General features: G+C 38.2%; 1 protein-coding gene across 20 annotated transcripts in view; it reads left to right on the forward strand.

Annotated features, from left to right (window-relative positions):
• MPDZ (multiple PDZ domain crumbs cell polarity complex component) overlaps positions 1 to 17,207 on the forward strand; it is a 95,456-nt gene that overhangs the window by 5,309 nt on the left and 72,940 nt on the right. For all 20 annotated transcript variants that reach the window (XR_004237344.1, XM_032095196.1, XM_032095195.1 and 17 more), the window contains exons 2-7: positions 3,105 to 3,175; positions 3,762 to 3,928; positions 10,383 to 10,604; positions 11,541 to 11,680; positions 13,658 to 13,871; positions 16,132 to 16,260. Coding sequence is in view for 19 of the 20 variants with exons in the window: in XM_032095196.1 (XP_031951087.1) it covers positions 3,160 to 3,175; positions 3,762 to 3,928; positions 10,383 to 10,604; positions 11,541 to 11,680; positions 13,658 to 13,871; positions 16,132 to 16,260 (888 nt within the window). In the remaining variant the exon portion in view is untranslated. The remainder of the gene's footprint in view (positions 1 to 3,104; positions 3,176 to 3,761; positions 3,929 to 10,382; positions 10,605 to 11,540; positions 11,681 to 13,657; positions 13,872 to 16,131; positions 16,261 to 17,207) is intronic.

Below are 17,207 nucleotides of genomic sequence, written 5' to 3' on the forward strand. Positions count from 1 at the left end.
TTTCTTCAATTTACCAATAAAATCTTAACTCATACAGCCTGTTTTCTTATTACTGTGAAGAGATTAATGAACTTTAGCATTGAAATACAAAAATAGTTAAATCTACTTTGTGCTAAGCTAGTAAGCTCTTTGAGGTATGAATATTGTTGTATCATGTATAGAAGGGCTGGTTTTGGCTTCAGGTTCCTGTGATACAGACTGCCAGGAAACTGCAAAATGAGAAGATCAGAACAAAACTTCCCACTGTACATCTAGAAATCTGTGATGCCATTATAAAAATATTCACTATTAGCCCTTTCAACTTGTAATCATGCATGCCACTCTGCTTCTCACTAGCGTATTATTGCTAAAATACCTAGAAGCAAGCTGGTTTAAAGGCCAGGGTGTCCTGTAGTGGGTGGTGGTGTTTATGGATATGTCTCTGCAGTGCATTTTGGACAGATGTGTGGTTGCTTCTCCAGTACTTCCACTATGTTAATGTGCCACTAAGCTGGTGCTGACAGATCCCACTTGTTAGCATGGATGTGGCACAGCAGGAGCAGTCACGTGGCTTTTTGCTATTTCAGAGTGCAGGCAGAGCAAACAGGGGTCATCTTGGCCTGCAATGCTGGTGCCTCAATGCATTGTGTCTGCCTCAGAGGAGGTATCTGAGGGAAAATATTCTGATGACAGTTTTGGTCTTGCTCATGCTTATTGCTACAGTCCGCAGAAGCATTAAGCTGGCCAGATGGGGAGGGGTTCCCTGCTAATATAAACACAAATAAGGAGAAATAAACCGAGAGTTCAAAATGGATTTGCTGATGCTGGCATGACACTAGAGCAGTATTCACGCCTCTCTCTGAAGCATGAGGTAAATAGAAAGTATGTAATGAGTGTCTTAGCAGAGCTAAGGACTTCATTTCATTGCAAATTAGACACCATAATCTCAACCTACAGATACGTTTAGAACTTGTGTCTGCTTTTAGAATCTTCTGCTATAAATTGTTAGAATTCATACCTTCAGGATTGCATGAACACACTGGAGACCTTGGGTGATGTCACTTGTAAAACAGCACAAGAAGAATGAGATTTTAGGCAAATTGAGTCGTAAGTTAAAGCAATATCTAGCTACTCCAAAAAACAGAGACATTTTACAGCTGCATCTCTTCTTGAGGTTGTTGCAGAGCTAAAGCAGAACACTGATCCTGTATTTTCCCTGAGTAGTTTCATCTGTTGAGCATATGATGTTACGTGCTTGTGCATATAGTGCTGTGATACATGAAATGACTGAAAAATACTCCTTTTCTAATTTTTTGTGTAGTTCTCTGGTTCCTTCCACTACACAGCCCCAAGAGTAGGTATTGAGAAAGAACTGGAACAGTGAAACAGGAAAGCACTGCTTTGACTGCCATTGCCACTGAGGAAAACATCTACAGAGATGACATAAATGCTTCTATCTTTAAATAGGGGCTCTGAGTATAAGTAATAGTAGTTTTTTACTCTAGAAACAAAAGCTATGGGTGATTAAGGTTTGGGGAAGTCAGCTTCCTTCATGATGTTTGAATAATCTCATCCAGCCCTTCCCATGTAAAATAGACTTCATTTTGTCCTGTTTTGTAGAGTGACAAGGTGAAAATACAAGTTATTTGGATTGTTTTTAAGATCTGGTAATCACATGCTGGGATTTTGCTTGCCAAGTGAGAAAACAGATTCTTCATAAAAGCTTATTTTTATTTAAAGGCATAATTTGGATCACAGAGTAACATTACTTTGACAAAGTTAGGTTTAAGGGGTTTGAATTTTGTATGTTGTCCTAAAAAGGATGATCAGTGATTCTATATCAATGAACTGTTAAATTCAAATTCAGTCTTCAGAGAGGTTGTGGACTCCGCATTCCTGTAGTGAGCTGGATGGGGCTCTGAGTATCCAGATATAGTTGGAACTAGAGGATCTTTAAGGTCTCTTCAAATATAAACTATTCTGTGATTCTATGAATAAAACTGATAGGAAGCTTCAGGCATACTGAAACTAGGGAAGTCATATTAATGGAACTTGAAACCATTTTAAACCCATTTGGTTTGCTTTTTCTGCACAAACTGCAAACAGTATAGACTTGACAAAATGATCGGGTTCTATAAATAATGATCCTGTTAGGCTGTCTTATCCAGCGATCTGCCAACATCAATCCTTTTCCTCTTTTTATCGAAAGTTTCAAGAAAAAAATGACTTTTCCTGAGTGCTTAGAGATCACAGCTCTGTACGTTTTTAAGTTCTCCGGATTCAAGTTTGGATGCTATAATTAACTGTTTTCTTCTATAAAGAACACAAAAGCACGATTGTGAAAGATAAGATCAACAGTTCATATACCTGCAATGATACTTGAACTCCTCACTTCTCCTCAGCTTTCCATCTCCATCAAGCATGTTGTATCACTGCAAATTTCTGAGCAATTGCAGGTGTACGTTTTTAAAAAGCCCCAAAAACAACAAAAAAGAAAAGGCAAAGCAATTTCAGAGTTTCTTCCTCTTAGTGTAGAATTTCCTTCCTGGAAACCCACGCTGATGAATACTCAGCTATCGTCCATACCTGAGTCTCAATTCCAGTGTTAATAGTAGAGCCTCCAGTGTGAGAGTCCTGCAAGCCTGTAGCCTTGTGATTTATATGACTTTTCTTTCAAAAGTAACTGTAAAAAATGTGCTGTGGCTCATGAACCTGAAATTGTCAACACAGAGCTTGAAAACTGATCCCACAGGGAATGTCTTTTTGTGAATCACTGAAAAGGAAAGCAATGAAACAGTGTAAAATATCAGTGTCAGCTATGATTCATAGCGTCTGATTAAAGCAGTGTGGGTCATGTTGTGCAACAATATGCAGACAACAGCTTTGATATGGAAATGCAAAAATATTACAAAGATATTCCTAAAGCAGTTTTCAGGAAGGTTTGGAGCACCAAAGTGAGTCAGAATATGGTCACCTTTGAGGTTATTTCAATTATCTGTGGAGATAGGTTTTTTGTGGATTGTTATTTTGATGTTTATTGCTTTCAAAAGTCAAGCTTTTTTCTTTCCCTTCAGAGCTTAATGTTTCTATTATTGTGACCTTTTTTCCTTTCTGTTATTTTTCAGGGAAATATTTACTGTCTCTTTCCAATGTTGAAATAGAAGCTGAGAAGCAGAAAACATGTTGGAAACAATTGGTAATCTTTTTTTCACTTATTTCACAGTATTTTTGCGGCCAAATCAAGTGTGTGTGAGAGATTTGAGACATTGGTATATACTACTGAGAGGGGTTTTGAAAAAAATTATCTACTGTGCTTAGAAATGCATGTTTTCTTTGGGTTTTTGTATTTGAAAACAAAAGTTGTACAATTGCATGCTTAGTGTATTTAATTTCTAGCCTGTTGTCTTGATTTAATTGTTTTAATCTTTTCTTGAATTAAAAGTTTGCATGGAAAAGACAAATGTTTTCTATTATGACTATTTATTCCACTATTTATTTACAGTGGACTGTAGCCACAGTTCCTGTAACTGAATTTTAATGGAGGCTCTTTCATTTTTGTAACCCACTTCTTGATGGACAAAAATACAGTTTTCGTTGGCTTCTGTTTTGTGCTCTGCCTCTGACTTCCTGCTTCATTAGACATGTTTGGGCTGGGATTTTTGTTCAAAACAGAGCCATTCAAGTTCTCTGTAGTTTGAACAGTAAAGAGAGTTACATATAAACCTGTTACTTTGTGTGGCTGTTTCTAGACTGCTACTGACTAGGACTGATTATTGCTACAGATACACATCGGGCCCTCCAGGCCATGGAGCGGTTACAGGCAAAACTTCGGGATCGAGGTGATGTTGCAAATGAGGAGAAACTGAGCTTATTAAAATCAGTGCTGCAGAGTCCTCTCTTTAACCAAATTCTGAACCTTCAGACTTCTGTTCAACAACTGAGAGATCAGGTAGGAAAAGCAGTCTTTCAAGTGCAAGGGAAAATTTGCTAAGGTAGTATAAAGATGTGTGTGTTTCTGCTTGTTGAACAGTGAAATAGCTTACACTAAACATCCGATCCGAAGGTTTGGGGACATACACTATTGACTTTTTGGGTCTTTGTTGAGGCCATATTTTGTGTATGTGATTTTTATGTATATGCTCATTACTTAAAATGTGCAGGGTAGGGAAATGGTGATATGGGGTGGGGGGTTAACATAAAGCTTTCTTTCTCTGCCCTTCAAAAGGAGCATGTTTTCTAAGAGTCTAGGACTTTTTTTCTATGAGCCTTTTATTGCTCTTTTGTGTCTTACGCTGCTAAAATGAGGTTGTAGAGGGAAACTATGGAATGGTTGACTTCAGAAGGACATGAACATCTATTTTGTACTTTGTACGGGAATAAAAGATCAAAGAGAAGCCAGAACTCCTGCCTCCTTTTTGCTTCCTCAGGGTATTAAGTATTAATTTTCTGCATGTTTTCAATGAGCTTGAGAAAAGGGTCAGCAGCTTGGCTATATTGACTTTATTTGTTGCTATAATTTTCTTGTCAACAGAATAAGAATTTGAAGAATATAGAGAGTAGTTCAGTAACTGAATTAGGACTAAACTGTGTATCTGGCTTTGCAAATAGTTGTTCCTGTTGACTCCTGCAAGATGGGCAGCTCTGTGTGGTATGCAGAATTGCTGAAGTGGGAGGGAGAAGACTCTGTGCATGGACCTTATCATCAGTGTGGAGCCACATCTGGTCTCTGACCAGACTGTGATGAGGAGGATTCTTCACAGTCCTCATAGTCCTTAAGCTGTGCGGCAGACGAGTGCACTGTGGCCCTTTCTTGCTTCTCATGGATCATCATGATGCTATTTTGCACAGACAAGAAATGCCCGTGCTGTATTATCACTATGTTTTTCAGATTTTGCCTGTTTAGTATCTAAAGACTTGATGACATTGGAGTCATTTTAAAAAATCCTGGGGAAAAAACTGTCCTGAGGATTTGTTTGCACTTTGAAAATGTGTTTGTTTTGCTCTTTGAAAATGAGAATTTAACAGTGACATCTAGAAATTGTGTGAATTATGTGGTGAAGACCCTGGGAACATTTAGTGAGAAATAAAAGTATGCCTGAAACATTAATAGAAGTTTGGTGAAATGACAAATTAAATTTTCACTTCTGGACATTAGCTGTGAAATTAAAGGATGGTTATCTTTTTCAATACACTTGCCTAAATTAGAAAATGAAGCAGCTGATACTAGGGTGGGTAATTTAAGGCATGTATTTTTTAAAAAGCAAATAATAACTTCACCTTCTGTCCTGACTCTGCAGGTTTATCTGCAAAATAACTTTAGTGGTCTGTGAATGTTGCATGGCACATACCCTGTCTAGTTGACAGGGGAGCTGTTTGGATGTGAATTCCCTTTTTTTATGTGTGCTTATATGAAGACTTACACATGTAAATATATGTTTCCAGCATTCTTAGATTTGTGTCAGCTCTTTTCCTGTATTTTCTCTGTAGGATTTCTTCCCTAGAATATAACATGAGATGGTCTGGTTTTTTTTGTTTCATTTAAATATTTATAAAGCTTACTGAAACAGAACAAAGAATAAAAGCATGAAATAGGCAGTTATGTTAAAAAAAAATTTGTATTTTAAAAGGTTCACTTTTGAGGATACCTTTCAAGGACACCCTTTTTACAACTGGCAGGGTATTGTGCTCTTGAAACTCTTAAGCTACAGGTTGATGAAAACTGCAAGACATGTGAGTAGTGACCAGGTTTTTTGGCCAAGCTGTGCCAGACTGAGGAAGGAGACAAGTTGTGCCCCAAGCAGTTGCAGTCAGAGCTCTGTTTGAGACAGGATGACAAATAGTGCTGAGTTGTGCAATGACGGGATGTTGCAGCCTCTACCCACTCGAGACTAAGATGGCTAGTTTTTTAAAGTTTAATGATGGGCTGCAATGACAGTTGAGTAGGGGTTTGATTCTTCTCAAGGTGAAGTATGACAGTCTGTTTAACTGCTCCTGTGTTTTTAATGAGATTTTAAAGAGCTACAAGACTACTGCAAAATTCTCAGGGAGGTCATCTTTTAGAAAAGTATAGATTGAAAGAGGGGACGGGACCAGAGAAGCCAGAATGGCAGTTTACTTTACAAGTCAAACAGATTCCTTGCAAGTATCCCAGCAGAAGTAGATCAACCAGTGAGACTTCATTATGGGCTTCTAGGGATGTCAATAAATTTGAAGGTAAGGATGTATTCCTGGCTTGAGGCACTGTGTCTGCAAGGTATAGAGATGATAGTAAAAGTCCTACCCTCTGTTTGTGCAGTGTGTGGCCAGAGTGGTATGTTGCTTTATCTTGAGGCATGGTGCTAAAGTCAGCAAATCTGGTGCCTTGGTTCTTATTAGTAGGTGCTTTAAAGTTGTGTGGTTTTTTTTCTTAAATGAGCAACCAGTATTTGTTTGCACTGCAAAACTGTCATTGCGAAGTTAACTGAAGTGGAAAAGTCTAGGCACAACAAAGTTGTGAATTACTGTTCTGACTTCACAAGTCACTTGAGCTGGGGACCACTGAAGGAACCAGGTTTTCCCGTCTCTTTCTGTCCTTGTTCTTCAGTGAATGCTTGTTTTCTCATGCTGAAGAGCAGTCTTGTTGTTTGAAGATAAGGAAGAGACAGAGAAGAAAAGTAGAGATTGTGGTGTATTAAACTTCTCAAAAATATTTTATTTTCTTTATGAAATATTTTAAAGAAAGTGCTCAGACCATACTAGCATTCCTGTGCTGATTCTCTTCTACTCCTTTTTGTCTCTCACATGTTCACCTCCTCCTCCCCACCTCCTCCTGCCTCCTTCCTGCTCAGAGCTCTGCCAGAAAAAATATCCTGTGGTTGGACTGGATGGCAGGGCTGCATTCCTCAGTTTTGGTTTTTAGTGTGGTGGTTTGGGGTATTTTTGTTTGTTTGGGTTATTTGGTGTTTTTGTTTTGTTTTTGTTGTTGTTGCTTGTTTGTTTATTTGTTGTTGTTTTGGTTTATTTCTGTTGTTGTTTTTTGTTTGTTGGTGTTTTTTTTAACTTGTGAGTTTGACCATAGTTTTTCCTTCACAGTGTAGTGGTGGGTAGTAGCTGGGTGTCAGTGCTAGAGAGGGTTTAGGGAAGAAGTGAGAAAAGTCTTTTCATATTGTCTGTGAACACTCGCTTAACTCTGTATTTTGCACAAATAGAGATGTTTGGTTCATGTTTTGAACCCCTTTTGGCAACAATATTGTTTGCTCTGTGTTTTTAAATGAAGTGATCATAAAAAAATACTGATTTGGGATCTGGTTCATCTGCTCTGAGGATGGAGTCATAAAGGTGCACCCAGCAGAGTGGTGCCGGTGCCAGTTCCTGTTCCTGGGAGTCCAGGGCCTTTCCCTGCTGTTGTGTTTGCATGGCCTCTGGCTTGCGCTTTCTCAGTTCCAGTGTGATTGCTGTTGCAGATGGCCTTTTTGCTACTCAGGAATCTTGCAGTCAGTCTTGTGCTTCTTGGGATGTCCAGGACTGCTGCTCAGTAGCTGGAGTGCAGAAATACTGAAAATTTCTTTTTGTCTAAGTTGAGACCTAGTAATGCTGAGGACATTGCTTTAAGTGTTGATACACTGCAAACATGGCTTATGTAGTTGCTTTTGTCTTAAAAAAGTATTTTGAGCTACTGCATGGAAGCACAGCTTGATTGTATTTAGTGTCTGTCCGTGTGACTAAAACATAAATTTTGTCATACTCAGTGTTATTTATGAATTTTTCTTTTTATGTTATGCAAATTATGTCCACGTTGAAGATGTTTCATACCATAAGGAGAAAGCCAATTAAGGACAAATGGCATAAGCCAGTTTATAAAACAAAGGAGTAATGTTTCATGCAGTAGTTATACAATCACAATGCTATAAAGCTACTTCTGAATGGAATTAGGGTGATTGTATTACTGCAAAGTAGTACAGTTTATAAGTTATGAAAAATACTTCATTTCAAGATTTGCACTTGTGGTTTATTGCTCCCCCTGGAATGACCTATACTTCTGTGGTTAGCAAGAATATATAGCAGGTATTCTCTGCTTTTTCATGCTATAAGCCTGGATTTCAGGAGGCACATGGAAGAGAGTAGTCGTCACATTTTTGGTTAAAATTTTTCTCCAAATTTTGAACTTCTACCTTAAGTACTACTGTAAATGTCATTATAAATGTTTTTATAGTTTTTAAAGTGTAACCACGTCTGTTTCAGAAGAGGAGATGTGAAATGTGAGGTTTTTGCGCACACATGCGCGCACACGCACACACACACACATGAAACTTTGTTAACAGTTTAACATTTTTTCTTTGAGTTTATTTTTTTCATAGAGTTTCAGAGGTCAGATGACACTTTATGTGAGGTTGGCTTAATGTGCTAAGCACATCCTTCACTGAACATGTGGCTGTGTTTGTTTAAAAAAGGTGTGATGAAAATGAGGTGTTGCTGTCAGTTGCTCTTGATGTGACTGTGTTCAATACTGTGTTGTAGCTGTGCTGTTGTACTGAAATTTTGAGGAGAAGCTTTTAAAGTTCAAGTTAAGCTAGTGTGAATTGCAAGGTTATTTTTTCCTTTTCCTGCAGTACGTGTAGCATGCAACACTTCTTTTCAGTGGTATTTTTACCATCATGCAAATAAATACAATCCAATGTTTTCAGAATAATGGAGTTGTTACTTAGTTATGTGTCTTAGGAAAACATGAACAACTTCCATCTTTTGCTTTGAAAGGCAGAAGGAATGGGAGAAGTTGGTCAGTTCCTGTATGTCTGCACTGATGCTCCAGCTCATACAAGTATGGAAAAAGGATGAAATTTCAAACTGAGAAAGTGGCATTATATTGCCAGTTCAAACAGGGTTTGGTCAGTGAAAACATACAATGTAAAACTAAAACAATTAATCGCCCTGTAACTACTTGTATTTCAGCATGAGAATGTGCAAGTTCTCTACCAGGAGAAAACCATCATTCCCTAAGGACATTGCCTTATCTTTTTTGAAGAACTCCTTCAGTATTGAGTAGAGAAAAACAGTCACAATTTGTTTGAAACATAACCCAAGTGATTCCTCACAAATACAGATAAAAAACATAATCAAAATGATATAAAAATCACTGGGTTCCAAAAATCTGAATTTTCTTCTTTACAGTTTTTTATGTCAGAGCAGACTTAAAAATGCTGTTGAGAACTTTCCTTTCCAGTTGCCTTGTGGTATTTTTTTCTTTAGCTTGAGGGCCTTCCCAGGCACATAACTTGTTCAACAAATTATGTTTCTTTTATTGCATTTCCCTAAAACACTCAAATGAGATGGAATTGTATGATGGAGAACAGTATTGACCTTTTAATGATTGAACAGCTGGAGGATTGATATGATGAACCTAATAGAAGTAATATGCTTGAAGAGTTGAGACTGGTAGACATTTTAGAATATGTCTACTGTTTTAAAATTTTTATTGATACTTGAAGTTTAAAATATGACTTAAGGAAGAGGAGCCTTAGGTTTCTGTATTGTGATGCAGAATGCTAGAAAGTGTGCATCATAAAACTATGAAAAGTGTTTGAAATTGCAATATGATGGTTAGTGTGCTAGGCAAGTATGAAGCAAATTTATCTGGAGTAAAGCAGTACCAATTGACAGTCCACAGGCAAGTGGGACGAAGGGCACATGAGGGTTTCTGCTTCACCTGAGCTTTGTATTGCCAGCAGCCATTCATTTGATTGCTTGGCACAGGTCTGCTTGAAAAGAAGTGATTTACTGTGGCTGTGCTAAATGGAGAATTTTCTTACTTTCTTTTCTGTTCTAAGAAAAGTGTGTTGTAAAGTCTGTCTATGTGAATATATGATTTTGACTTTCAGATCAGCCTAGTGATTTTAGCCTTGTTCAGTAATCTTATATTTAATCCTAGCTCATGCAGATAGTCACGTTGGTAGCTATAGTACATAGTGATGCGGAAACTCTGACCAGTGAAATTTGTTTTCTGTGTAGCTGTGAGATTTCCTTATTTTTTCATCAATATACACATACTTTTTCTTTTTCTTGTAAAATAACTGTGGGTTTTTTTTTCCTTAAATACTGATACTTAGAAAAAGTTTGTTCCTACTTGTTTACCTCTAACACTGTGGTGGAATTTTTCAAGATGCTATGTTGATGGGAACTGAAGAATTTTAGACAGTGTGGAAAATAATTTTAGGTTGTTCTCATCAATTACTTTTGTGTTTTATGCTTGTAGTTCACAACTTTACATTGAGTATAAATATTGAAGATAATTTTTCTTCTTAACATGTCTGTTAAAAATTGCAAATTGGAATTTGAAGTACTTCTAATGATCAATTGGCTTATGATCTTACCTAATGAGAAGGTTTCTGCTGTGCCTATAGATCCATGTTGCCTTCAATCTTTTACAGGTAAACATTACACCTCCCATACATTCCAGTGGTGAATTCCCTCAGCTTCTCCATCATGGTGTGAACGTGGGGTCCTTGCCACTTAATGAGTCATATTTGTTGGCTCAGCAGAATGGCAGTCCAGCTAATGTGCTAGAAGCATCAATGAGATCCATTACGCCTCAGATTAATGGGAAGTTCTCTAGTGATGACTTTGAGCAGCTGATCAGAAACATGTCCCAGGTAACCTTGTCATATAATAACCACAAAATATGGATTACTGATTATCTGAAGATTAAGATACATGATATTTATTTAAAATCAATTGAGTTACTACACAAACCAGTGCTCACTTACTGTATAATATAAAAGTAACCTTTTAGTTTGAGAAACAATTAGTAGATGAGAAGGCAGTTGAAAAACTGGCCCTTATATTGTCACTTGTGAACTACTGTCCTTAGCTGACCAGTGTGTGTGTATTACAGATCAGCATGCCATTATTTTTCCATGCTCATTGTAGAATTGCTGCTCTGTGCATGAGGGAGATATACTATATGAGGGAGAGCATGTTCTTGTATGCATAATTAATGAAAGCTAGTTCTGTGACTTTGTTGGAAATAAAGTGGAAAATTTTGACCTTGTTATGCATTGTTCTGTAATCTTACAACTTTCATGTAGTAGGCAAAAATGGTGCATGAGTCCCTTCGGTGGCTGGAGCTGGGAATGCCCAGGCATATATCCTAGGATTTATCTATTAAATCTGTAATAGAGCAGCATTGGAGACATCTAATGGTGTTCAGGAGAGCCTTTTGAGTAGTCCAACTTTTTTTCATCTTTCTGAAATTCATCCTCTTTTCCTGGTTTTGCTTGAAAATTGTTCTGTACTCTCTAAAATAGATATATATCCTACTTCAGTCACTACCAAACCAAAACTCTTCATATTTATCTTTTATTTCCTGATTTCCTCTTTCTGGGTTGTAATAATATTTATTTCTCAAATATTATCTGTATGATAGCAAGAAATGGGTAATGAACAACTCTGTTTCAGTTATTAACTTGTGTGGTCTTGCCCAGCTGTAGCTGTAATTAGAAATTAATTTCCGAGTTGTTTACCACATTTATTATTACTGCTTTTCAACATTTTTAACCTTTGTTCATTTTTAACCTTCTGCTGAACAGGGTCGACTTGTTGAGACAATTGACCTTACTAAACCTCTAAGTGGTGGTCTGGGCTTCAGTGTTGTGGGACTCAAGAGTGAAAACAGGGGAGAACTAGGAATATTTGTGCAGGAAATCCAGGAGGGAAGTGTGGCGCATAGGTAAGATTACTACTGAATATTTTACTATACCAAGTGTTAATGTGACAATGCAGTTCAGTTGTATTAGTGCTGTTACTTCTGTGGTACAATGGTGTGTTTCTCTCCATATTCTGAGCATCATTACAGATGTAAAATTACTTGCCACAATTTATGTAGTGTTGTAACAGGCATCGTATGAACTGTTCTCAATTTATGGAAACTACCAATGTCATTTCCCTGGGGTTTTTAAATAGGAAAAAAAGGGAAGCTACTGTTCTATGTCATTTCTTTTAAAGTTGGAATACGTATTTTGCTGTCCTTGAATTCACTGAAGAACAATATGATGCACAAAAGTCAGCTGTATCTGGCACTGTTACTTGTTAGGTAGAGTCCCATTGAGCAGGTGTGAAACCCAGCCTTAAAGTCAAGCACGTCTTGTCCTAAAGTCAGGGACATTCACAGAGCTATTCAGCTGATATTACAGAAGCTCAGCAATCATGATAGCTTGAACTCAGATTCCACAACTAATGTTGAGAGAAATGCCCAAAGGAGTACACAAACTCAATGGTAAATGGCAGCAGCACTGGTTTTACTGCAAACTGGTGAGGTGTGTCGCTGATCAGGATCCTGGCCCAAACTGCTTTGTGGTATACTCCGTATTTTGTGTGGGGAGGCTGAGTCATATTGGTGCTGTTTCTCACCATGCTTTAGGGAGAAATTTTCGGATTATTTGTGATCTGAGCACTGTAAGTCTAATAAGAACATGGGCAAGACAGACAAGAACATGGTCTACAGAGTTAATTGCAGTTAATCAGTTACAAAATGTGACATGCTTTCTATCTCTACAATATTTTTGGCTCTCCCTAAATTCCAGTTTCTCTTTTTGTTTGTTTATTTTTGTTTTGTTTTGATGGTTTTTTTGTTTCTTTTTTTTTTTTTTTCTGTTTGTTTGTTTCCTTCCCATTTGAGAGGTATTTGCTTTTACTTCACTTACTGCTTGGAGGTGAGACCTATCTTTACTGAATCAGGCCCTGCCTGATTCACTGTCAAAAAAGGAACATTCAACAGCTGTTACAGGGCTTATAATAAGTTTTTGAGAACACTCTGAAAAACAGTTCAAATTCACAAGTGAAATGCTATGGGTTGAAGCTAAATAGTCTTTTTCCTGAGTGGTCTACCTCAGTTACTACAGTGTAGGTGCTCACAAAATCTGGAGCAGTAGAGATCCTTGTTTTCCTTGCTGCCCTTTGTTTTCAAAGCATTGCCACTTTGGGATGCAAAGAAGTAGTGGAGGAAAGAGAGGGTGATTCAACTGTGTAGGCTTCATACACTTCCTTTGGAGTAGATCTGGGGAAGGACTCAGTATGTAATTTTACAGTGATGCTTCCTTTGTCAGAAAGTGAAGGGGATTTTTTTGATTTGTTCTGGGCTTTTTTCCTCTTTTATAAAAGGGCTCTACTTTATCATTTTTGTTCTGTTTCTTTCTTTGTCCTTGCTTTTTTCTTTTTTTTTCTTTTTTTTTCCCTTGTTTTTCAGCAAAACAAAGTTTGTTTCTGTAACATATTGATGAAAGTATGTTCCACTCCATGGTTTGATGAATATTCAGTATGGGCGCACTGAACAAAGTGGGGCACTTGGTCTGTAAAGCAAGAGGCTCAAAGTCAAGGATAAACATATGTTCCCAGGCTGTGGTTGGGAGCGACTGAGATTAATATGCTTAGTCTCGCATGGGGGTTCAGGGAGAAGAAAGCTGGCTAGGGGGTAGTAGCCAGGGGAAAGTGGCAGTGGGATTAGCTTCAAAGGGAGTGATCACCAGGGTGCCACTTCAGCTCCTTTCAGCAAAACTGCAGGGGGGGACTAAAAAAGTGGGGGGAATAGAGACCAGGTTATTAAAAATACTGGAAAATTGTCAAAATATTGCAATTTCTGTGGCAATGCTTCCTTGATTTTTCTTATTTATTTTGTCATCCCCTTTCTCCGTTTACACCTATGTGACAGAGATGGAAAGCTGAAGGAAGCAGATCAAATCCTTGCTATTAACGGACAAGCCCTTGATCAGACAATTACACATCAACAGGCTATCAGCATTCTGCAGAAAGCAAAAGATAATGTCCAGCTAGTTGTGGCTAGAGGCACTTTTCCTCAGCTCATCAGTCCTGTAGTTTCCCGATCTCCATCTGCTGCTAGCACAGTTTCAGCCCATTCCAACCCGGTGAGTATATCCCAAACGTCTGTGTATTCAGTTCTGTGCAGTCATGTACTTACTGCATATAGTCTTTTGAGTTATTTTTTGTAACTTATATGTACATTACTTCACAGTTCTTGAGGTTTTTCTTCTGTTTATCTTTATTGTACCTTTTCCCTACAAAGAGTAGAAAATAGTCAGGCTTTCTGGGGGAAAAATCTTTATCTTGGATGTATTCCTTCTTCCCATCTGTCAAATTATCTGTATCCACTAATGCAAATACAGCATGTTTACCTTAGTTGATTGATGTAATGACTAAGGCATGGACTCAGACCGGCAGGGAATCTGAGATATTTATTCAAAGGAGTGAAGCTGGTTTTTTACACTTCTTCAAGACCCAGTGTTTCCTTATATGGTATTTTTCACTAAGTGACCTATTACATTGCCATGTCAGTAACACATTTTCTTAATGTCCCTATATGGGGGTGATCACTCGCTGTCCACCCTGTTCTGGCAGGCTCCTCTCCACAGGGCTCTGCCGTGTGGCATCTCCTCCCCCCAAGGTCAAGTGGAGATAAGTTTCTTTGTCCTGTCATGGTGTTCTGCAGGCACCTCCCACAGCCCGCAGTTCAATTCCATCCTGTCTCTTCCTACACTTGATGAAGCTATATTTTGAGGTTTCAGTAAACGGGATCTTTTTTTCTTTGCCTTCTGTTTGAGCAAAGAATTTTTGAGGCATTGTAATCTGATCTGCACCACCAGCTGGATGGGTGCTTTTGTGTTTGTTTCTCTGTTGTCTATTAGCATGGGGGCTCCAGTAAAGTTAAAAGATGCACTTAAGGACTCCCCAAAACACAGCCCTGCTACAATGCCTTTCTTTTGAGAGCTTTTGCACATCTAGGTGTAGACAACACAGTTCAGAAACATGGTGATAGTAACGTACTTTCTCTTCCTCTTATCTTACTCATGTAATGGCTTGTCCTGGGATGTAACAATTCATATTCAGTTTCTGTAGGTTTTGCTGTTCAGTCATCTGTGGCCCTTCTTTAAGGGAGTCAATTATCAGAAGTATAGAGAGCAATCAGTCTGGAAAAAGGAACTGTTCTAGTGTTTTTTAATCATTAGCATAAAACCTTTAGTGAAGGAATGTCAGAATTATTCTTTTTACCTGTGTGCAGGAGTGCAGCTGACTGACCTAACTTTTCCTGCCAGCACATGGGAGAAGCCTGTTCTCCTGCAGTATTGCTGTGGCACACTTCTTTCTCTATGCGATTGCCTCTGTATTCACTGAACAGTTTCCCTTGCTTGAAAAGATGCTCCTTACAAACATGCCACAGCTGATGCTGCTTTTTTTAGCATGCCTTTCCTAACTCTCGTGTTCTCTTTGCTTTCAAGTGCAGGACACTAGGAGCCATTCTTTTTCCTTCAGGCTTTGCTTGATCACCCTAGATTTATATTAAGACTGAATTTCCAAACAGGTACCACAGGGCTTTGAATTTGCAATGCCTTGATTATTCCAAAATAAATGCTTATTTCAAGAGTGTACCTGGTGCAGCACCAGCTGCAGTTTTAAATTTCAGATGAGTTTGCTATGTGAGTTCTTCTTCAGGAGAAATAATACCATGAACTTCCAGCTGTCTGTTCAAGCAGTGCCCCATGTGAGCAAGTTAGCATCTGTCTTTCTTTCCGAGCAGTTTTGCTCCTGTCAGAACACAAAGTCTGTCATCAGAGCTACTTTATTCTAGTGCTGTTGCCATCAGACAACCCAGAAGTCTTTGTTCATTACATGGGGTAATTCTGCTGATACCTGCCTCACAATACTTGGTGCTGCTTTCATCATTAAAAATACTGAATTGGGATTTTGCTTTCTCCTGTGCTTTGTTATAATGGCTGATGTGAACATGCACTTATCTGAAGATTTTAATTTCCAGTCCTTTGTGGTTTTCTAGCAGCAGTATTTTCTGACTGCAAAGGGGCATGAAGGTGGGCAGCCCTAGGTTGCTGCTTAAATTCATTCAGCAAGTTCTTAAAAGGTCTGACCCATTACCCAACTCTGGTTTTATGTAATATTACACCTAATAGTAATTGTTAAAAAGGTATTATATGTACATCTTCCTCCAACCTTCCATTCTCAGAAACAGGCTCAAGAAGTAAGAGAAAATAGTTCGCAAGTTCTAACATGTGTGTTAGCAGTTTGACTTGATAATCTTAAAGGTCTTTTTACACCTGAACAATTCTATGATTCTATGTTTTTAATCATTTACAAGCTTATATTTATTCCTTGTAGGTTCACTGGCAGCATGTGGAGACCATAGAGTTGGTGAATGATGGCTCCGGTCTGGGATTTGGGATAGTGGGAGGAAAGTCAACTGGAGTGATTGTTAAAACCATCCTCCCAGGAGGGGTGGCTGATCAGGTAAATTCAACCTACCTCTCTGTTACTGTTCAGTAAGGTGTGAAGTTACTCTTTACTTTCATGGTCAGACCAAATAGTGGTAGCTTTTATCCAAATAAATGTAAAAAAAAGAAACAATAATTACTGAAATTTTTCCTCTGTAAAGGTGTGTTTAGTGCAGGAGTCTCTGCATTTAAATGTTTAAGATGGATTAGGCTCTAAATCACATTTTCAAATCTGTAACATTATATATGTTTTGTGCATATGCATTTAGAGTCTTAATTCTTTCATGAATGTGCTGGTTGTAATCAGGGGTAGAGGGTACACCAAACATTGACTTGCTGTGCCCTAACAGCTAAGAGCATCTGCTTTTCTCCACTGAGCTTACTGAAGCTTGGAGCAGGTATGTGGCTTCATGTGTCTGCTTCAAGACACAGGCTCTGCTCTTGCCTGAAGGGCTCATGTGATTTGAATTTGGTTATCACAGCTTATTTTAAGCTTGTTCATTGGACAGGTACCTAGGACTGCACTAATGATGGTCAAGGGTTGAATAGGCATAGAGACTGGTCAATCTTCCAACAAAAGCAGTAGAGGTCTGATAACAGGGCCTGGACATGCATGAACAGGATTTACTGCTGCTCTCTTTTCCCTGAACCAGTAGATAGGTTCCTTTTACAAGCCTGTCTCTGTAATACTCATCATATGACCTAAATTCATGTGAAGTTTTTTATTAATTAAGGGTAAATCAGTAAGAGAGTAAACCAGTGTAAAGCAATACAGATAGCTGGATCACAGTAAGAGAGAAATTAATTTTATTTTGAAGTCATGGTTAATCCTGTTACACTACTACTAGCAGTTTTTTTAGTAGCAGTGCAAAGCTGAATATATGTTTGCATGATGTCTTTTGGAAGTGTGCTTGGAAATGAAACCCAAAGTTCTGCCATCTACATGCAGTTGTTAAACACCAG

The sequence above is a fragment of the Corvus moneduloides genome, chromosome Z (genome assembly GCF_009650955.1).
Source record: "Corvus moneduloides isolate bCorMon1 chromosome Z, bCorMon1.pri, whole genome shotgun sequence".
Taxonomy (NCBI): domain Eukaryota; kingdom Metazoa; phylum Chordata; class Aves; order Passeriformes; family Corvidae; genus Corvus; species Corvus moneduloides.